Source organism: Ananas comosus, unplaced genomic scaffold, assembly GCF_001540865.1.
Source record: "Ananas comosus cultivar F153 unplaced genomic scaffold, ASM154086v1, whole genome shotgun sequence".
Classification (NCBI taxonomy): Eukaryota; Viridiplantae; Streptophyta; class Magnoliopsida; order Poales; family Bromeliaceae; genus Ananas; species Ananas comosus.
The window spans coordinates 1-23,355 of NW_017890687.1; the positions used below are offsets into that span (position 1 = coordinate 1).

The window sequence follows — 23,355 nt, forward strand, 5'->3', positions numbered from 1 at the left end:
GCTAGAGTTTGTTTACGAGCATCAATCATGCTGCATTTATGATTAATATATATTAATGAGCTTGGGTGGGTTTTAGATGGTTTCAAAACCATTGCATCTAAGCCCAAAGCTCGGAAGGAGAGAGTATCGTAGCAATGATAAAGCGAGACCGCCAATAGCTGCTTGGAAGCATAATTCAGCTGATTGTTTAGTTACAAAAAGCATTATTCAAATTAGCTTTCAGCTAGACTATTATCATCTGTATTATATGTTCATATTGAAATTATCTACCAAATTGTTAAATTTGTCGTCTGCTATGATTCAAGATGAATACAGTCACGCAAATTATCTACGTGTAGAAAACAAAACAAAAGAAAAATGAAAATGATGATCGGAGCGGCAATCATATTGATTTGCCTTTTTTCATGACATAGCATTTTTTCTTTGCAACACAAAAGACAGCAAGTTCGAGTTTGTCTATTTTATCATCTAGACTTTAAAATATCAGTCAGTCAGTGTGTCATGAGTCATTGACTGAACAATTTGAAAACCAGAAATTGTCCTTTTTGGTAATAATGATCAAAAATTTTTGCAACAGAAGCCTTTGGCAGTGCTCACAGAATATATTAGAATCTTTTGGAATAAATAAAGTACAAGCAACTGACAAATCAAGCCTGATTTGAAGTAGTTATCATCTCATTGCTCCGTCGTCCAATTCTTTCGCTAACAGGAGAGAATGGAAAATCATTTTGCTTATCGAAGTTTAAATCTCCTTAAAGGTAGTTAAAGGAATTGTGATAGACACATTAATTATCTTTATACTCGTTGAGAACGCTATGACGTGTTGGACCATTGTAGTGTTTCAGTGTGTTAATTGTTGTATCAACGTCAGCTAGAGCATGCAAATTTCACAGCAATCGAGCATCAAACAAACTAAAAGTGATGTAGATCGGGTGAATGGGTGAGTGGGAGAGGGAGAAAGACATGAGAAAAATAAATAGACGTATTATGCTCTTTTTCCAGGAGAGTACTGACGTGTTGTCCAAGCCTGTTATTATCCTAGTCCAAGCTAGCTGCCATTCGTTACTCTTTTCTTTTTTGCTTTTTTTTCTTTTCTTTTTTTTTTGTGCTTTTTCCTTTTCCTACTGAAGAAAATGATCACAATATCAATAGGTGTAGATCACAATTAATGCGAACACATTCAAATAAAAAAAAAATTTTAATGCATTAGTTATATTGGTGATACAGCGTTCTCAACTAATTAAATAGTTCTTTTTGAATTTATCCATCACGTTATAATTATAAAACAAATATTTTCATTATATTTTTTTAAAAAAAAGAGATGTAATTGATTTATTGTTGATGATATGGTGCGAGTTTGACACAGTAAATTTTCTTGTCAAATAGGTTGAGCAGTTGATTAGACAACACTTACTTCTTTCTAGCTTCAATATTTCTCCTCGGTCCTCACGGTACGCACCTACATCACCTAAAACTACATTAGAAATTTAGAATATGCTAGTTGGCAAAAATCAAGTAAAACCAAAAAATAAAAAAGAGAAATAAAAGACATTTAGCACGGCCCATGACTCACGGCCCACGGCCAACTGCCCATTAGTGTCACGCGCGATTCTCTTACAGCCCATTAAAACATGCTAGTACGGCCCACGGCCCATGATGGCCTGTTAGTGCAAATACTCTCAAAAGGCCCATCATTCTCTATATCCAAAAGCTGTTCACCTTCTACAAACGTTTCAAAATTAACCTCCTCATCTTCGCCTTCTCCTCTCCTCACCTCCCATGAGTTACAAAACACCCAACAACGCCCACCCATCTCTATATAAACAACGCCACACCCCCTTCTCTTCCCCAAGTCCACATATAACCACATCAATATTAGTTAATTATATTCATTATTAATTAATACACAGCCATGAGGTCGCTACTCGTCCCCAAAACTCTCGCTCTCGCCCTCGCGATCGCTGCTCTCGTTGCCGCCGTCTCTGCACGCCGCGATCTCACACAAGTGGCGGCAGCGCCGCAGGCTGCGACGGCGCACCCCGAGAGCTTGGCATTGGAAGCGCGGCTGCAGGGCGTGGGCGGGGGCCTGGTGGACTGCTGGAATGCATTGCTGGAGCTGCGGTCGTGCACCAACGAGATAGTTCTCTTCTTCCTCAACGGCGAGTCGTACCTCGGCTACGACTGCTGCCGCGCCATCCGCACCATCACCCTCCACTGCTGGCCCTCCATGCTCACCTCCCTCGGCTTCACCGCCCAGGAGGGCGACATCCTACGAGGCTACTGCGACGCCGAGGCCGCCGCCGCCCCACCACCCTTCGCGCCGCTCCCCACAACCCCCTCCGGCGCGCCCGCCGCGGCCCCCGCGTTGCTCCGCGCTCCGGGGAACTGAGAAAAGCAGTGGGGAATTAAGGGATCGGTGTGTTGCTTTAGCTTCCACGTGCATGGGCTGTTTTCATGTGGTGTTAATTCCACATGCTTGAGTGAATCAGATAAATAAATTCTAGTGCATGTTTCTGTCTTTTTTTTGTTTCCATCAGCTTAAATTACTGGATTACTGAATATACACTGGATTGACATAAAATATATATCTGATATATATGTAGACATGTGATATGACCTGAATCAACTTATCAGAGAGGAACAAAAATTCCACAAAGATATTACTCTGTTTGGAAATCAGATATGAACAGAGTTCAAATGATTTCAGAGCAAACGAACTAATTCGATTGAATTCAATTCGAGGGAAATTGGAATATATTGAAGTTAAAATAAATTAATTTTTGTTTTACTATTTGGAAGCAGATGCAAATTCAGCATATTATTTGGTGCCAGTATATCTTAGTTAAATGGCAGTGTGGCACTGATATGTTAGGATGTATTATAACTAATAATATTGAATTTTCATCATATTTTGATCTCAAATAGCATGATTTTATAACTTTGCAACAATCTTATTAAAATTTTCAAATTAATCAGGCTATCGAAAACAAGACTAATTAATGCCACCGTCCATTATGAGTAAACTTATGTCGCTAGAAAATATTCAACAAGCACGCAAAACTCAAATCCAACCTCTCAATCGCATTAAAACAAAAAAAAAAGAATATGATTCGCTTATTGTAGGATAATTAATCTTAACCGGCGCCTAAATCAAACTTGAAACTAAACTACATGATTGCGTGGATTGAAGAAGGAATGGTGTAGTGCACCGTGCACGGGGTGAGTTGGTGCACCATGTGCGGTAGAGAATGTCGAACGCTCTCGCAGGGGCAAAATCGTCATGACGAAAAACCGATGCGTGCCTTCTCGGTTCGCGGTCACGTGCGAAGCACGTTTATCCTTTTTGCCACTCATTACTTGCCGAAGACGATAAATATGCGTAGCCGAACCCATCCCCCTCTCTCCGATAACTTCGGGGAACGATTTTACGCGAGAAGGAAAGCGAAGCAAGCGAGAGGAGGAGGAAGAAGAAGAAGAAGAAGAAGAAACCCTAGAAAATGGCGGCGTACTCCATCACATCGCCTTCTCCGTCGTGCAACCTCGGCCGTTCGATCGCCCTTCTCGACTCCACCAAGCTCTCCGCCTCGAGATCGCTGCGTTGCGCGCCGCTCCGCCGCTCCACGGCGAGGATTCGGAGGCTCTCCGCGCTTCCCCAGCGCCAAGTTGTTCCTCGGGTGATTCTCCTCTTCAATCGAATAATTCTGACTTTTTCCTCTTTTTGGATTGTTTGCGATTGTGAGATTATAGGATCTGAGGCTATTTGATGTTTCGACTCTGTTAGGTTTGTTCGTTACTCGTTTGGTACTTGTAGAAGATGATTAATTCAATGGATTTGAGACTACTTGATGTTTCTGCTCTGTATGGATTGGTAAATTACTCTTTTGGTTGTCCTATAAGATGACTGCATTCTATATAACTCTACTCTATTTATTATATTCGAAGAATTACTAACCCTATTCGAAAGCTACTGTTGGAAATTGATCGAAATACTCAAAGATGGCTACATTAGTTAAATTAATTTGGATTCCCCTTTGTGCTGTAACTGAGCAAAGCATTGTAGATAGGCAGTATTGGAGCATGCTTTTGTTATTAATAATTTAGATTTGACTTGATTTTCCCTCATTTTGTTTTTACTTCCCATTGTTCTTAGTTGCACTCTCCAGCGATAACTTCTTGTTATAGCTGTTGGAATATCTTATACTGCTATTATAATACACTAAAATAAATGAAATCTAGGAAGCATGTTACTTGCCATAAATCAGTGGTAACTTTGAAATTTGGCAGTCAAATTTTAGAGAGAGAGAGAGAGAGAGAGAGAGAGAGAGAGAGAGAGAGACTAATGTTCAGTAAGCTTTCTTGCTCCTGATTCCTTGGGTTTAGCTGGACAGTCAAAAGGGATGACTGTGAAGACTCAGAAAGTTTCAGGCAAACTATGAGATTTTATACTAGCTGATTTTGCTCCAGTGTTTGTTTATCTAGGTGTTTGTGTAGACCTCAATGGAGTGGTTAAAATCTATGTAGGAGTTGGTCGGGAGGAACCTATGAAGAAAAAAAAAATTGTAAACATGAAGAACTACAATGATTTTGATGTATTAGAATGTCTTCCGAGTGGCAATGGCATTCTCAAATTTGCAGCTCATGAATGTAATCCTCAATATAAGGAAGCTGATCTAGAATGATGTAGTTGAAACTGCATATTGTATTAGAAATGTGTGTTGCTGGGTTTTTTGGCCATGTTGTAGCACATGTTATTACGTCACAGTGTTTATTACTTTTCTTCCTTTACGTGCTACTTGCTACATCAGTAATCCTTTTAGGTTTCTATAACTTTGGGCATGCATATTATGCATTAATATCAGAAAGAAAAGTGTTAATTGTACACCATTTGCTATAATAGGACTTGTGTAGTATTGTGGTCGTCCTATACTGACCTGGTAATCTTTGAGCTGGTCCAAGATTAGTGCTGTTGCTTCCCAAATGCTGCATACCATCGTGTTTCTTGAAACCAAGGCCTTACTTCAAATAGTGGATATGCTTTGACTATAAACTAAAAAGTTCCATATGGATTATTTAACCATCTGAAAGATGATGTGCTTTATCTTTTTTATCTATAATTTGCTGACATTATCGTCTGGCAACTGAAAGAAAGATCGTACAGATGGACCATTGCAAAGTAAGTGTGTTTCTTTCTATTAATCAGGCTGTACTGATTTTACATTTACCCAATGCACCTGTACTAGATAGAAAACATCTAAGTGCCTTTTTTTCGGCTGAAACTTTGTATTAAGCCTTTCTTTTGGATAATTTTACAGGTTGAAGCGAGGAAGCAAACATTTTCTTCATTTGATGAACTGTTGGAAAAATCAGATAAGCCTGTGCTGGTTGATTTTTATGCAACCTGGTAAGCATTTGACTTCTGTTTCTGTTGCAAGCACTTGTGAATCTTTTTTAAGTCTGTTCTGTTGGCTAGGTCTCTCCTTTCTCTTTTCTTTTCATTTTTTTTCTATTGAACGTTCTATCAGATGAGATTAACTCATGTTAGGCCCAAGTTTCAAGATCCGAGTCATAAAGATGATATCTAAATTTTTAAGGTCTCTTTGTGGCCAAACAATTAACTGATTTGTTTGATTGAGATAAAGCGCTCAGTTTATATGGGCAATAACTCAGCAGTACAGTCCATATTATCTTTTCAGAAGGCTCTTAATGATGTTAAGTTTCCATATTCCTTCCAAAATTTAATGCATATATCGGCGAGTATTGTAACAAGTGAGCTAAGCTCCTTGTGACAAACAAACTATTTTACCTAGCACATCTTCTCCTGTTCTTTTCGTGTCAAAACCCTTTTTCCTACTGGTAGGGGCAGATAACATGTTAACTGTCTAAGAAATATACAGCATTCTCTCATTTTGTACCGGGTGAATATTGCTTTATACTTCTCCTTCTATGCCGTTGAAATGATGTTGTTTTCAGGTGCGGCCCTTGCCAATTCATGGTTCCTGTTCTAGAAGAAGTTAGTGAAAAGTTAAAAGACAAAATTCAAGTGGTCAAAATTGATACAGAGAAGTATGTGAGTATTGCGAACCGCTACAGAATTGAAGCACTGCCTACTTTCATCATCTTTAGGGACGGGAAGCCATGTGATCGTTTTGTAAGCTTGCAACCAACTTTGTCTATAATAGTTTTAGAATTGCATATTATTCTTTTAGAATTGCATATTATTCCAACATCTAGATCCTGCATAAGTTTTGTCCTTTATTCATGCCAATATTCTTCCTTGCTTATTCTTGTTTGTTCTGGTTAATATGCAGGAAGGAGCACTGCCTGCTAATCAGCTCATTCAGCGAATTGAGAGCGCTCTTAAGGTCACACAGTGAGAATATAAAAGAAATTCCGCTGTAGCATAGTGGTGAGCATCTCATTTCAGCGTTATACTTGGTAATCTTTACTCTTTGACTAGCTTATTTTTAAAAGTCCCTTTGATGAGAAATTAGTTTATTTTTAGGGTTGACTGCTTAGATGTTTTTATGTCTGTTGGTTTATATCCGTTACTCTTTTGTCCAGGCGTGTTTGAATTATTCATTAATAGTCAGGAGTTGGGATGATGGGATGCTGCACGAAAACATGCAGTAGAGGAATTCGTGACATAGTTCCAAAATATGCTAGACAGGGAAATATAATTTAATTATTCTTCTGTTTAATGTCTTTTTTCTGATACCATTGTATTCAGAAGATACATTCAACAAAGAAATTCTGGAGTATTTATTATCACCTCACTCGTTCGTACTGTCTTTGATTGATCTGACCATAAAAGCCTAACGATTAATACGTCCAACTGATAGCCACTTGAAATGAGGATCAGGCTTTTCTAGGGCCAAAATCAAGCTTTAGTTCTACCTAGTTTGAGTATTAAAAATAGACTGTTTGCGAGGGCTTGAAGAGGAGCTTTTTTTTTTTTTCCCAAATCCATCTTGATTAGATTATCGCTTCTTCATTCACTTCCTCAGCTGTGGATTCTGTCTATGGAGAATATGCTGTGTCTCACGCAACTATTCAGTAAATCATGTCAATATCGCCTATTACCATTTTAATGATGTGCTATGCTTTGCCTTGAATGTGCTGTGAATTGATTTCTCTGTTGCATGCGGAAGAATGAATATTTATAATGACTTGCACTGTCATCTCCAAGTTCACTTATGATATTAGCTCTTTTATCGCGACATTTGGAAAGGCTCATAAACGAAAAAAACAAAGGCCAGCCTAGTAGAGGGAGTTCTATTGTGAGGTTGGATAAATCTAAAGCATTTTAGCAGATATTCCTGTGTTTTAATCCGATCTATATCTTTGTGTTGCTTACTAAGCAACATTTGTTATCCTGGGGCCAGTATTTTGATATTATAGATCAGAAGTTTGTGCAATTTTTCTATTTTCCTCCAACTTCTGTTTTGTTTTGTTTTTTTCTTTTCCGTACTTTATGTGGGGCAGGTCGAATTTGAGCATGCCACAGCACTAATCATGAAATTCTGGATTCTCTGCTTTTAAAAAAGAGACCACTAATTAGGCCTTTTCCTTTTTTTAGAAAAAGAACTTGTATGAATCTTTTGTTCTGTGTCGACAGGTTCTTTCCAATAGTGCAACTTACACCCTGAATTACTAAATACGACATAAATCTAAGTAGCCAATGTGTCTTTATGCATGAATCTGATCAGTTTAAACAGTGTTTTATGTTTAATTGTGAAGTTGATCCCTAGTACTTGCAACTATGAATCAAAGTGAAGAAACATACATATTTTCTTTAACTAAAAAAGAAATGTAATTTTGGATTTGCAAATTTCTATTCCTTTACCTTCAATTTTGGTACATCTACTTATATGAGACTCGGTTTGGACATAGTTAGCTGCATGTTAGGCAAATTTCTCCTACTTCCTTTCTGGATAAATTAACAAGCTTTGACCTTTTTTGTTTTTGAGAAATTAATTAAGATTCCATTTTTCAATCCGATTCATACTTATTTTTCTCTTATTACACATAGCAACTGAAAAGTGCATATTTAATTAAGTTTTGTCGGGAACTCTGAAAAATTAAACACCTTGCAGTTTCCTTCTGCCCCATTTGGGACTTTCCGATGACACTACCGTGCTTAGTGCATCTGTATGCGGTTAGGCACTCTGATCCAATATTTGTTTTCTAATACCTTGTATGCTTCTCTTAAATACATCATTAACCCCAGAGACACTGGTGTACTAGACAATTTAACTCAAATCATAGTCACATGCAATTTGTACGTTGACATTTTAACTAAAATAATAGCCATGCAATTTTTCCCCAGTAAGATATAGTTTTGCAGTCTTGTTTGGGGGAGTGGGTAACAAGATTTTCAAACACGAGAGGATGTATTGATTTTCAAACATCAATATGCAAGCAATTTCACCGACCGCCCCTAACGCTAATAGCAAAAAGCTTAGTGGTTGGTACCCGAGGTTTCAAATTCGAACTCTAGTTGATTTATATTTTCAAGTAAATTTATTTTTAAAAGAAATAAACGAAACGGATAGCATGCCTTTCTCTCTCTTAAAAAAAAAAAAAAAAAACTGCAAGCAATTTCCCCTCCCACGTTACTGGATTTTGATTGGCTCGGTCCATGAGTGACTTGGTACCCATGTTCCATGTAATGGTTACGAGAGATGCCATGAAAGGAGCTGGGCAAGTTTAATAGTGGGTAGGTGTAATTTCCCTACATCTATTAACGGGCCGACATTTCGTTTCTGTGATCAAGAAACATCAAACTTTTGGCAACCACCACAGAAAAAGGAAAAGGGGAAAAGATTTAAATAATAATAATAATAATAATAAAGAAGTTGGATCAACCCATACGCACAGCATCAACAATCCACTATCAATAAGTTGAGATATTTTAATCCAAGTAGTTGAGATATTTTTGTCCAAGGAGGACACTAATTACTATCCATGGGATACCGTTACATATGCATTGGATGCATCAGTTCCATAATCCAATAATAAATCTTTTGTTTTTATTTTATCCATTAAGGCATTTCAATGATATTGTAGACGTGATAGCAATTAGCCTATGTAAATAAATATGCTCATTATTCAAATTAATCCTTTTCCCCTCAAAAATATGTGCCCTGAGCCAATTAATCATTATCCAATCAAGCTAAGACTATGCATTTGTGTGGATCAACTACGCGGCACGTCTCTCCACCACCCACATGGCTTGCACTGTTTAATTGATTTGACCCGGTCCTTTCCATAATAATGTTGATTAGGTTCGTCGTTTAGCTTGCAAACTACAGACCACATTTAATTTCCACATCCGACTCACCAAATCCTCGTGCTCAGATGCGGTCGCCACGTCCCACGTACACCTGTTTCTATTTTTCTCTCTCTTTTTTTTTCTTTTTTTTTTTTTTGGTCGAAAGAGCCAACAAGCTAATTTATTAAAAGCAAAAATCGATTACACTTTGCTCAAAAAGACTCTACCTGCAAAGTCTTCAAAAAGTATCCTAACAAAGTCTATGAGAAGGTGACTGGTAGAATCAAAAACCAGTTTACTTCTTGAATTAAGCGCATGACTTGTTAAATAATCAGCGGCCCTATTGGCTTCACGATATATTTTAACAAAAATACACTGCTGCAAATGCTTCGTCAGAGATGTGCATCGGTCAATGATATTTTGGAGTCGCCAAGGAGGTTCAATCTGTGAACTAACATAAGATAACAAGTTTTGAGAGTTTATTTCAACTATAGCTTTAGAGATTCCACGCTTGATCGCCTCCTTCAACGTCTCGAGCAGAGCGATGGCCTCCGCATGTAAGGCCGATGTAGCCATGAATTGGGCTGCCCCTGCACAGAATAAACTTTCTGTGTCAGTACGAATAATAAAACCCCCACCTCCCTTTGAGATTTGCATGTTAAAAGCACCATCAGAATTTATTTTTCTCTCTCTATTTATAACGATAATAACATACTATAATCATTTTTGCATAATATATATAAATTATTGCCTAATAATGTATTTGGGTGTTCAAACAAATCATCTTATATATTGTGTTTTCAAAACAAAAATTATTTTTTGTTGTATGATGATGATGGCTTAAAAGTAAGAAAATATTCTTTATTGAGCAATTAAGACCGAAAAGATGGAAGAGTTCATTGAACATATTCTCCATTTTAGCTCCATGAATGCCTGATATTAATATAGTAATACTNGCCACCTCCCCCACAAATCCCCCCCTACCAAACCCTAACGCCCCTCCTCTTCCGGACCCTCGGTAGCCGCGGCTGGAGCTGCTCAGACCCGCCTCTCTCCCGCATCACACGAGCTCACAACGCCCTCACCTCCTCCGCTGCCGAGCTCGGATACCCTAACCCTAGCATCGGCTTCTTCGCTACCACTGGGGACCCCATTTCTCCCCCCCACCCCCCTCCCAATCTCTCTTTTGTAGTAGTAGCAACAGCAGTGTAAGGGATTGGAGAGAAGAGGAAAGTGGAGGTAGGAGACGACGAGATGCTATTTATAAAAAAAATAAAAAATAAAAATCGATCTGTTTATAGTTTAAGAACTGCGGCTGTGAGATGACACTTTATAAAAGAAAGAGAGAGAGAGAGAGAGAGAGAGATAGAGAGAGAGAGAGAGAGAGAGCACGGGGATAGTTATGGGGAGTTTTTTTTTTTTTTTCCAATTTTTAAGAATTTTAAAATTTTTAAAAGTTTTGTTTAATAGGAAGGGAACGAGAATAATGGGACAAAAATTCTATGGGCAGCGTGCCCAAACTAATTAGTTTGGGCACGCTGCCGGATGGGCGCCGCATGGCGCAGGTGCCACGCGGCGCCCATCCACCACTGCTCTCCCAGTAATGGGGAGAGCAGTGGAACTTTCTGGGTGCACCTGGTGCATCTATACCAGGTGCACCATAATTATAATTTTAAATTTTTAGTTTTTAAAATTATAATTTTATGTAATAATTTATTTATTTTTTTAGGAGTTATCATTGTAGAAATTAAAATTTTAAATTCTATTTGGTTTTGAAAAAAAATTAGGAATAATAAAAATTATCCATGCTATTCCACGAAACCAAAATAAATTTATTTTAAAATTTTAATTTTCTAAATCAATAATCATGAATTATAGACCATATAAATTTTAAATCATAACATATATGCTAACATATTAAGTTACAATTTTAAAAAATTTAAAAAATTACAATTATGGTGCACCTGGTATAGATGCACCAGGTGCGCCCAGAAAGTTCCACTGCTCTCCCCATTATTGGGAGAGCAGTGGTGGATGGGCGCCGCGTGGCACCTGTGCCATGCGGCGCCCATCCGGCAGCGTGCCCAAACTAATTAGTTTGGGCACGCTGCCCATAGAATTTTTGTCCAGAATAATGAGTGTTGTTGTGTAGCTGTTACGACTGTGCTTTCGCTGTACGAGCTTGTTTGTTTCTTCCAAAATAAATAATTTTTAATAATAAATATTTATTTTTTATTATTTAATTATTTTAATTTTATTTTAGATTGAATAAATAAAAAAAATATTACACTTTTACGTCATATTTACTCTCTGCCAAATAAGTGCTATAAATGAAAAAAATTTCGCTTCATAATTATAAAAATAAATTTTATTTAGGGCTCAGCTTTACCTTCAATGAAATAAATAAATACTTTTTTTTTGTATTTATATTTGGCCTATTTACTGTTCACATTCATAATTTAAAAAACCGCATTTATAGTGCTAACTAATTTTTTATATTACATTAAATCAGAGTTTGTCGTAAAATCTCTACTATTCAGAAAGTCTGCGATTCTTAATCTGTCATTTCATCATTTTTTATTTTATTTATTTTGATTTTGTGTTCATTATGAGAAATTATTATACCGACCTACCAAGTCATTCTTCTAGTTATTTAAAAATATAGAAATAAAACATAATTCATACTTATTTTCAAGAACTATCGTGTTAATGGACATTAATTGGCACAAACGGTGTGTACGATTCGCGCTATCTATCTATTCGAGTATGTTGTACCATATCTTTGGTTAAAACTAAAGTACAGCTTTAGAAATTAAGGTGTTTTCACTCTTAACTTAGCCGAATAGCTTTAGAAATATATTTTAGAAAAATTATTTTTAATCTTAACTTAGCAAAATACTCAGCAGCTTTTAACTAAAATTAATTTTTCAAATTAAAATTAATTATGTAGAAATTACTATTCTAAAATCTAGACGAAGTGGGCTCTTAATTTACTCTCGAAATTAAATAAATATATTGAGAGATCTATAGAGAGTTCTCTCTACGCCTCTGCCGTATAAATACTTTGGGTTAATTTCATACATGTCCCTATAAATATAGTGAAAAGAAAATATATCCCTACAAAGTTTAACTTTTATATATTATTCCTATAAAAATCCTAATATTTTCAAATATGTTTCTATCATTAAAATCCATTAGAAAAAGTTAATTAACCATGGATTAAATACTTAATTATGATTAGTTTTTGATATTTTTACTTTTTTATATTATACTAGTATGACTTTTGAAGGAATATATTTTGATGGCAAAATTGAAAATATAAATAATTCTCTAACGGTTCTCTACCGATAACAAATCAGAAAAACATATTTGAAAATATTAGAACTTTTGTAGGGTAACAGATAAAAGTTAAACTTTGTAGGAATATATTTATTATTCACTATATTTGTAGGGACATGTATAAAATTAAGCCAAATACTTTTATACCCAACGTACACAACTCCTCTCCTTAACGTGCTCCGCACGTACACCACACCACAGTATCTTTCCCAGATACGTTATGTGTTTATAGCTTAAAACCCTACGATTACGTAGGCGCCAGCTACGTAATCTCGGCCGTAATTAATGATGATCCAACGGTTCCTATTTATCGTACAAAAAAGGGTATAATAATTTCGCAGTTATTATTATTATTACTATTATTATTTCGGCGCCTTCTTTTTATAAACCCGAATCTCTGCATCAAATGCGGTGAGATCTTTTGTCCCTTTTACTTTTTCGCCCAAAACTCGTGCTTTTGAGTCCTTAAAAACTGTTTCTGTTCCCCAAAAACTGAACGGTTTGAGTGAAAGAAGTTCCGGGCACAATTTGTAAACAGTCCTTTTACTATTCCCATATTGAGCTTTCCTCCATATTCTTCTGAGGAAGAACGAAATATACAAAGATTCCCTCAATTTTTGCTCTTTTAATATTAGAAATTAGGAAAAACTTCAAAAACCCACCATGGTTTCGTAGTTTCTCACTTTGCCCCCCTGTGGTTTAAAATGTATCAAATTGGCCCCCGTGGTTTCGCTTTTATCTTTTCGGTAGCTTTTTCGTTAATATTTTATTAAATTATATACAAAAATCTTTAGATACCTATCTAGATTTATCAAATATTCATTTTAGTATTCTTTAATTTTAACTTTATCACTGATTTAAGAAAAAATAATAATAAAATTGATAAGAAAAAGAGAAAAAGAAACCACAGGGGGGCTAATTAATATATTTTAAATCACAGGGGGGCAAAGTGAGAAACTACAAAACTACATGGGGATTTTTGATGTTTTTTCTAGAAATTATAATAGGCAAACTTTATCAGATACTATTCTTAGTCGGAGTTACTAATTTATAGTAGTTTTGATCGCATGTCTTATTCACAATATTATAAAATTTTGAAATGCGAAAAATATGTATGTTCCTTTCTCTTTTCTGCTTCGGAAATTAAGTATGAGAAATAGATAAAAGAATAAGCTTGTCTCCGGTTTTGTTGCTTTTCTCATACGTTGGAATAAAAAAATAAGGCTAAATTACAGAAAACCTCCCTGTAATAACCCGCTTTTTCACTTTCCCCCCCTGACATTTAAAAACCTACACTTTGCCCCCTTGTAAAATAAAAAATGTTCATAGAAGGGTTACGGTGTGTAAAATGACCATTTTGCCCCTCACCATTGTTGTCTTCTTCCTGAGCTTCCTCAGCCGCCCCTTCGATCCGCCGCTATTTCCACCTCAATCGGCCACGATTCCTCTCCAATTTCTTCTCCACCTGCTCCCCTTCTCCTCCTACACCGTCGTCGCCCATCGATTTCGGCGACAGTAGGGAAGATACTAAGATGGGTGTTGATGGAGAGGTAGGCAGGGACAACGAGGGCGAAGGCGAGGCGGCGGAGGAGGACGAAGCAGTTGTGGGCGAGGGCGAAGCAGTGGAGGATGGCGAGGCGGCGAGCCGGAAGGAGCGAAGCATCAGAGAAGAGGCAGAGAGGTATTTTCGGTATAAAAAAATATTTTTTAATAGAACCCCTGACGGAACCCTAACGGTAGGGATGAAGTGCACATTTTTCATTTTACAAGGGGGCAAAGTGTAGGTTTTTAAATGTCAGGGAGGGAAAGTGAAAAAACGGGTTATTACAGGGAGGTTTTCTGTAATTTAGCCAAAAAATAAATTATTTTTTGTTTTGAAACTTTATAAGACGTCACGATTATATATGACAAAAACAATATTATAATTAGTAACTTAGTCATGCAGAAGCGCACATTAAAATATTTGATGAAATTAGAAATTCTAATTGTCAAAATTAAAGGTACGAATCTTACCAAGCCTATAATCTCTTTTTTTTTTCTTATTTAATTCAATACCATATCTAAAGTTTCAAGCTCATACTGAAAATAATATTGAATATAAATATTAAAAATATTATTATTTGAGAGATTTCGCTTTTATTTCTTTTAATAGAGAATAATAGAATAAGACTTCTCAGACTTTTTTTTAAAAAAATCTAATATTTATAGTTTTTTTTTTCCTTTAAAAACCTTCCCAATCCTACTGGATAAAATTAAAATGGGTGAATTATTTAATAAATCACAATAAAATATTGTTTGTGTAAATAATTAGTTTTTTATAATTAGAAAGTGAAAAACATATATGTAAAATTAAGAGTTATAGCTTCTAATTCTGTTATTAGTAGTACTGAATTTTGGTACATTATCTCAAAAAAAAAAAAAGTTATATGCCATTGAAAATTACAATAAAACTCTACATCCAAAGTACAAGTTATAAACTTAATTATAATTTGATATTTCTAACTATGTTGTAAAAAGAAAAAAAGAAACCAAAATGTTGTAATCATCGTACTTCTTCTAATAATGTTTTTAAATTAATACACCATAAAATATAGAAAAAGCTTCAAATACCACCCATGTGATTTCACACTTTCTCACGTTAGTACCCTATAGTTTAAAGTGTATCAATTTAGTGCCCAATGTCTGTGGTTTTATTTTTCTCTTTTTATTATCAATTCCACTATTTTTTTTTTATTAAATCAGTGACAAAGTTAAAACGAAAGGGTATTAAATTGAATATTCAATAAAGTTAAGTGGGTATCTGAAATTTTTTATATATAATTTAACGAAATATTAACGAAAAAGCTGGCGAAAAGAGAAAAATAAAATCACAGGACACTAAATTGATACATTTTAAACCACGTGGTACTAAAGTAAGAAAGTGCGAAATTATAAGAGTGGTATTTGAAGTTTACCCAAAAATATAATTGCTAGCCCCTGCATGCATAATAGGCCAAAATAGTCCTTCTAAACTACTTATGGTAAAAAAGTTTAGGGACTACTTATGAAAAACGGAGACCTCAGGGGCCGTCCATACATTTTACCCAACAAGTGTTACAGCAACGTATCTCGCCCTGTTGCTGTGTTGATAAGTGATTTTGGCGTTTAATGCAGTGGATCTTTGTGTCCTCTGCTTTGCATTGTTTGGTGAAAAAAACCAAACAAAAACAAAACAGAGAGATGTAGTACAAACTATTGCCTGCTCCCTGCGTTTCTGCGCATCTCATGCACCGCTGCACCTGAGTTTATTATTAGATGTTTCGGAATCTTAAAATTGAATTTACGAGATTTAAAAATTTATTAAAAGGGTCAATCAATTAGTTTCAATAATCAAAAATAGAAGAAAATCCGTAGTTTGATTAATGAGAAAAAAAAAAGCGTTCAAAATTTATAAATTTTAATATATAGATTTTTGAATGCCTAATATACCGATTTACACTTGTAGATCTCAAACTATAGGTCGCGTGACACTTTGGTCCTTAAAATTTAATTTGATGCAACTTTTGTCTCGATCTTTCCAGATTATTCTTATTAAGTTTTAGAATCTAATTTGTTTTACTGAACTTGATTTGTTATTGAAGTGACAATAATATTATTCTATCATAAATAATAATATGATAATTATTATAATATTACAGTACGTTTTTATCATTATTCCAACTGTGACGCACAACTGTTTATGTGATCATCCATTATAGGACTATTCTAACTCTAGTATGTTTAACTCTCTTAATCGCACGAGCCTAATCACTGCCCAAAATGTTATAGTCCGATTAAAAAATTTAACTATATTATATCTTATATATATGACTATCGGGGTCTCATAAATTAAGTGTAATTTTTTAAATTACTGGAGAGTAAAATAAAATAAAAATAAGATAAATCGCGGTGAAATTGGTTTACCCTAAAATTTTTACCGGTGTACTTGACCCGTTTGGGGACGCTGTTTGACCGCGACGGGACACTGGGGGGCAAATATTCGAACGGATTGTCGGGTCGGATCCTCGGAGGGTTTTAATTAATTAATTAATTAATGTAATTAATTATTTTGTCGGCGCGAGATTTGGGTCGCTGACAACAGGATTATGTCACCAGGGCTTTTAACGGCGTTACAGCAGTAACGGGTTACGGATCTGACTTGTGGGGCCCGCATGCCACGAGGATTTTTTTTTTTTGAAAAAAATTTCAAATACCACCTTTCATAGTATTATATTTATATACTTTAAAGTATATCAATTTTATACCCTATAGCTTTAATTTATATTTTTATTATTTCCGCACTATTTTTTTTTTGTTAAATCAATGAGAGAGTTAAAACTAAAATATACTAAAGTGAATATTCAATAAATCTAGGTGGAAGTATCTGAAGTTTTTTATATATAATTTAACGAAATGTTAACAGAAGAACTGACAAAAAGAAAAAAATGAAATCACAGAGTACTAAATTGATACACTTTAAATCACATAATACTAAAGTAAGAAAGTGCGAAATCATATGAGTGGTATTTAAAGTTTACATTATTTTTTTTTGGCTTTTGGCAATTTCAGTGGCATTCCTCAAATTTTAAAAATATATTTAGAACAGTTAATGTCGATATTATTTTTATAAATTTATAAAAGTAATTAATTTGTTTGAATTTTATTAGAATTACGATATAATAAAAAAAATGTATTTGCTTTTCACTATAGCTAACTATCATCAAATTTATATCATTTAGGAGAGCTTCCTTATCAATTTATAATTTGGATATTTTTTTAGTCCCATTTACTATCTATTTCAGTCAATAAAATCTAATATATTTTTAATTTATTTTAATTTACATTTATTTTTATTAATTGGAGAGAGAACGTGACATCGTAGTCAAACAAAGAGGTAAAATAAATATTGAACAATATTTCGGATCGAATGTTAGCAACATGGATATATAATTATTGGATTCATTAATTCTACATTTTTCTCAGTTTTTGAGATATACTCATATACCACTTCTTTTTCTTCGTGTAGAGAAAAATATAACCGTGAAGAGTGTGTCTTAAAAATTCGGTCTAATAAAGAGTTTTTTCACCTGTGAGTCGTAACGATCGACGTTTTATTTTGTTTGGTTACGTACTATTAAGATTATGATAATTACAAATTCTTGATTTCATTGTATGTACTTGAGAATTGCACCTAATAATTCAATCTAATCGACTCTGATTAAGGCTAAGTCAATTTTTTAAAAAGTCCAGTTCAAGTCCTAAATGAAGGACTTAAAAGATGCTTGTGATTAATTAAGAAATATAGAAGTGTTTTAAAATTCAAATGAAAACATTAGTACGTAATAATCTACGCAACTCATGCATGCTCCTTAACATGAGGAAGTTTATTATATTAATGCAATACTAGCTTGGCCGAACATATACTAAGAATGATAGAGTGAAAGAGTAATATATACAAGTGTATTATGTTGAATTCGAAATGTTAAAACATCTTAAGTATTGTTTTTTGATAGCTTAGCTATTTGGAGATAAATGATATTAGAGTTTGAGAAGTGGTGAGCTCAAATCTCCTAAATTTATATATTGAAATACTTCTTGAAACCAACCGTCCCTAGAGCAAGTAGCAAAAGGCTTGGTGGTTGGTACCCGAGACCCAAGTTCGAATTTGTGAAACAACCATTGTACTCTAAAAGCATAAGTTGTTAGAGAACGGTGTTTAAACATTTTTAACACTCCCCCTCACGTCTGGACTCGAGACTTTTTAATCGGCTCATGACGTGGGCTTGAATTAAATGGGATGAAATTAATATGCTAGGAGCCTGGCGTGACTCGAACTCAAGACCTCCTGCTCTGATATCATATGAAACAACTGTTGTACTCTAAAAGCTTAAGCTAATAGAGAACGGTGTTTAAATATTTTTATGTTTAACAGAATTCTAGTTGATTCACATTTCTAGCTAAGTTTATTTTTAAATGAAATAAACGAAACAGGTAACGTGCCATCTATCTTTCTTAAAAAAAAAAAAAAAAAGAAAAGAAGAAATACTTCTTGAGATGAAGTGCATATTTGTGTCTAATCCTACATGTCCTTGTAACACAATAATAATAATTAGAATAATTTCATAAAGCTTCCAACATTGGTCACATTCAAAACAAGACATAAAATAAGGTTTTTTTTAAAAAAATATTCTCTTATAACAGGGGGCATGCACCATATTTTACCTAGTGGTGTACCATCACAACCTTAAACCCCTAAAACCCCTTGAAACCCTAAAAAGCCACTTTTTTGGCCTGATGCACGCCAACACCAACCACCACCATCTCCCAACAATATTTATTACTTATTTTATTCATTTTTTGTGTGTGATAGTACTACACAGTGTTGGCCACCCTTCTCTCCCTTCACTCCCAAGCTTTGCTATCAACTTTATCCACTCAAAAAGAAAAAAAAAAAGAAGGGAGAGAGAGAGAGAGAGAGAGAGAGAGAGAGAGAGAGAGAGAGAGAGAGTGGAAAGGGTGTTGGGGAAGTAAAAAAGCAATGAGCTTTTAAGTTTCCTAAGGTTGACATGCACACACACTTGTAGCTGGCTTTTCTATTTAATGTATCATCATCATCTTATAAAGCATCCAAGCTAGAGATGTCAACGGGTCGGATTCGGGGCGGATTTTTAAAAACCCGAACCCGAACCCGACTCTAAACCCGAGACCCGAACCCGAACCCGAACCCGATGGATTTTAAAAATCCATATCCAAACCCGAACCCGACCAAAAATCCGAAACCCGAACCCGAACCCGAACCCGAAAATTTGAACCTGAAACAATTATTTCTTTTTTCAATATTTCAAAATATATTATATTAAATTTAAATTTTTAAAATACAAATTCAAATATAACATCAAATTTTTATATATATATTATATATAATACAAAATAAATTCGGATTTGGGTCGGGTTCGGGTTCGGGTCGGGTACAATCAAAATCCATATCCGAATCCATATTCATCGGGTTTCTATTTTTGATATCCATATCCGAATCCATATCCATATCCATCGGATATATCCGTTTCATTCGGGTTCGGGTTCGAATAAAATCTCGGGTATCCATACCCATTGACATTCCTAATCCAAGCACAAGAAAAGGACCCAACATTGTTACCAAATGGTCTCTAGCTCCTTAATTAAGTTGTAACATTACTTTACCAAATATAATCACCATTACCGACCAGAGCAATTAATGGGTGATGATGGAGTGAGGAGAGTCAATGTTTAGAGAGAGAAAGAGGTTGTTTTCTTGTCCCCCTTGTGGCATGATGAGTTCTCATGTGAATATGTGATCACTTTGCCCATGCATTCCTCTCTTCACTTGTGTTTCCTCTATCCTTAATAGAAAATTTTCATTTACACCTAACTAATTCTATATATTAAGTCATAAAAGATAGCAAAGAATCTCATTAAAGAGAAAAATTATTCTTTTATATATATATATATATATATATATATATATATATATATATATATATATACTTGTGTACCTACTAGATTAGAGTTGTTTATTCGATGTTACTATTTATGTACATAATCAGTATATTTACCGAAAAGCACTCACCAAGTAGTACGTTAATGAGAGACACTTTATATATACACAAAACAAACCAGATATAGTCTCATTTTGAACTTGAACTCGTTAATTAGTATCGAAATTTTCGTAAACGATAAGTATCTTGTCGTTGTTTTGATTTCGACGTAACTTCTGTGTTGTCATCATCTTTGAAATAATAAAGTGGTATTAACATTGTATTTTACATCCACCCATCTACTTCAAACAATATTCTGTAACAGAGTCACGTTAGTAAATACTTAAACATTATACATTGTACATTGCTCTGTTACAGATATGTTGCTATTACCTTCAAGATATGTTCGATCCATCAACTTCAAGACATTTGAAAACCAGTTTAGCAATCACACCCCTCTGATGCAATGTTGCTAGTAAAGGACTTCGGATGCTATCCTGCTTGGTGTTCTTGTAATTTCGGTACTTTACAACCCGCTCGCTCTCGCTGCCTACCTTAATCCCGTTCTAAGATCCTCCGCTGCAGCGATCATCAGTGCTAAGCTTGGGAATGGAAAGTCATGAATCCCTATTCAATCTCCTGAAATTTCAACTCGTTTTTGGACTGTCTTATATAATCGCTACCTTGAGGTTAACCGCAAAGTGCCATTTTAACTGGATGAGATACGGCTCACCGCTCCCATGCTCTCTACTGACAAGAACGTTCTATACCTCTGAAGCTTTTTTATAAAAAGTTGATAAACCAAGTCTTTTGTATCAAAATAATTCCAAGAAAACGGTTTAAAATACTTACTTATCAAAAAAAACATAAAAAAGTTCTTTAGCTTGTGCAGGATATATACACTGTTAAATCGATCCTTGTTTAGAATCCTATTATACTATTCGGTGAGGTGAACGTACGAATTATTAGTTAGTACACGGGTACGTACGTTAATTTGATTTTAGAGGTAGATATATCAAGGGGTTGTTTAGTACGAATAATAATATATGTACGTTTGGGTTACTCAAATAGAGGAGCTCATACTAATTAATTATGGAGGTGTTGTTCGAAAACGTCATCATATATAAATTAATTAGTTTACGAAATTTTAAGAGTTTTCTTTTTTTCTTTTTTTTGATCATTTGGTTACGTACGAAATTAAAAACATCTGTGGCATACGAATCACTCTTTTTCCTCTCCACACACTCCACACCCTCCGTGCGTTTCAATTCCACCGCGCGACTAGCTCCTGGTACGCACGGAACCCGGGGTGAGAGAGAGAGATATATAAAAGAGAGAGATTTTCTCCTCTCTCTCTCTCTCTCATTACCCTGGTTATATTCAAGATTACCCTATTCATACGCTCTAGTGCGTTACCTAGTACCCACTCGTACGTACAGAGAGTGCTTACGTGATAATACCCCAGGAAGAATCGGGTACGCGGATAAATTACGTACCTATATATGAGAGAGAGAGAGAGAGAGAGAGAGAGAGAGAGAGAGAGACTAAAGCATACATAGCCAAAAAAAAAAAAAACTCAACTTTTCTTGCCAAAACCATGATTTTTGCATTAAAGTATCAATGAGCCTATTAATTACATCTTCAAGTATAGAAATAAAAGGTGTAGCCCTTTTCTAATGATAAGGGCAAACGATATCAAATTTTCGCAGCTTCTTTATTCTTTTCCAAACAGGATTCAAAAACACCATGAAGAATAAATTAACGCCCGTGCTTAGCCTATTGTTACATAAATCGCTCAGAACCACGTCTTGGATCAAACTACGCTTAATGCATGAAAAAAAATGAAAGATAGAAGCAAAAAATTCATAGTTATAACGCCATGTTAGCTTGATGGAGCTCCAAGCGATCAAAAAGATCGAAAGCACTTCTCCGCGAGCTGCCAACAACAGATCGATCGATGAGCAAAATTTTAAAGATTAATTGCGACGCGATAATCGAGAAGAGGGGAGAAGGCCGCACTCGCAACCTAGGGTGCGTTTTAGGGTTTTTGAGAGAGGTGGCGGCAGCTGGGCGAGAGAGAGAGTTTTTATATGTAGCCCACCCACGTTTAGTTTAGGATGAAAAATGTTTAAGGAGAAACGTCAATTTAGCATTGGTGAAAACCACTCAACCTTATTTTATGGATATATTTAACGAAATTTGAAGTGATATTATGTTAAAAAGGTGGAAATTTTATCAAGTTATATTAGCTGAAATTTAACTAATTTAAGTACTGTTTTTTAATAATAATCTGGAGGTTTATAGATGAGGTTTAGAGTAATTAAGTTTGAAATATTTTCAACATAAGTTCAGATATGAATAAAAAGTTTGTCAAAATAGTTGAGGGGAGTTCAAAATTCCATAGTAGTGAGGTTCTCCATACATTTTCCTCTTAGTTTCAATAATAAAGTTACAATTTGGGCAGCCCTTAGGAGCTTGTGAACTTGATGGGCCGGATTTGCGTTTATACTTGATAGGCTCAACGTCACCAAACCCACATATTTTTATTAATAGTTTCGTTTAAAATGCCGGAGAGCATTGCGTTATTACATGCGAAAAAAGTATAAATGAAAATATAATTTATCTAGTTTCGTCGGTAAATTCATTACGTGTATCGTAATAATCATTATATTACGATCCACTGAAAATCGCGTAAAGTAATATATATCCCTATTATATTCGCCATAATCTGTCTTCGCATATCAGGGCTTGTTTGTTTAAGAAGATGAATTCAGGTTGAATATAAACTTCGGGCTGAAGTAGAGTTCCGGTATAAATGACTTATCTTTTCCATTGTGGCTTATATATCTGTGATTGAAGTTCCGTCGATTCTATTGTTTATGGCATAAGTGAATGAACGTAAAAGCTTAAGTGCCCGAGAGATGGATTCGATTAACATTTTATTTTTTTCCTCACTTTTCTATAATACTTCGCTTGCGGTTATAGTGAACAAACAACATTAGGTGGATATTTACGACCGAAATACTTCACCTCTTCTGCTTGTGGTACGCATTTTTATGAATGCCAATATCACTTTTGGGCTGATTTGGCTTATGTAAAGGCTTTAGTAGCAAATGTTTCCATCATTTGATGCTTTTTTTTTGTTGAAAAAAAAATTCTTAATGATTTTGTGGTTGGTAACAATAAGTTTGTGATTTTGAGGATCAATGCGTG

At 35.1% G+C, this 23,355-nt stretch overlaps 2 protein-coding genes across 3 annotated transcripts; both read left to right on the top strand.

Annotated features, from left to right (window-relative positions):
* Positions 1-1,849: 1,849 nt before the first annotated feature.
* Positions 1,850-2,478, top strand: LOC109704099 (egg cell-secreted protein 1.2-like). Its single transcript, XM_020224824.1, has one exon. It carries the CDS (start codon positions 1,913-1,915, stop codon positions 2,387-2,389), a length of 477 nt encoding a protein of 158 aa, XP_020080413.1. The 5' UTR covers positions 1,850-1,912; the 3' UTR covers positions 2,390-2,478.
* A 907-nt stretch (positions 2,479-3,385) lies between these two features.
* On the top strand, positions 3,386-7,088 carry LOC109704098 (thioredoxin Y, chloroplastic-like). 2 transcript variants are annotated; one of them, XR_002214166.1, is made up of 5 exons: positions 3,386-3,674; positions 5,313-5,401; positions 5,971-6,148; positions 6,309-6,435; positions 6,562-7,088. XR_002214166.1 is itself a non-coding variant. In XM_020224823.1 (5 exons), the coding sequence occupies exons 1-4, from the start codon at positions 3,498-3,500 to the stop codon at positions 6,372-6,374; spliced, it is 510 nt and encodes a 169-aa protein (XP_020080412.1). In that variant the 5' UTR covers positions 3,386-3,497; the 3' UTR covers positions 6,375-6,406; positions 6,562-7,088. The 2 variants fall into 2 exon arrangements, 1 of the variants encoding a protein (XP_020080412.1); XM_020224823.1 differs by having other exon boundaries at positions 6,309-6,406.
* Positions 7,089-23,355: the final 16,267 nt, after the last annotated feature.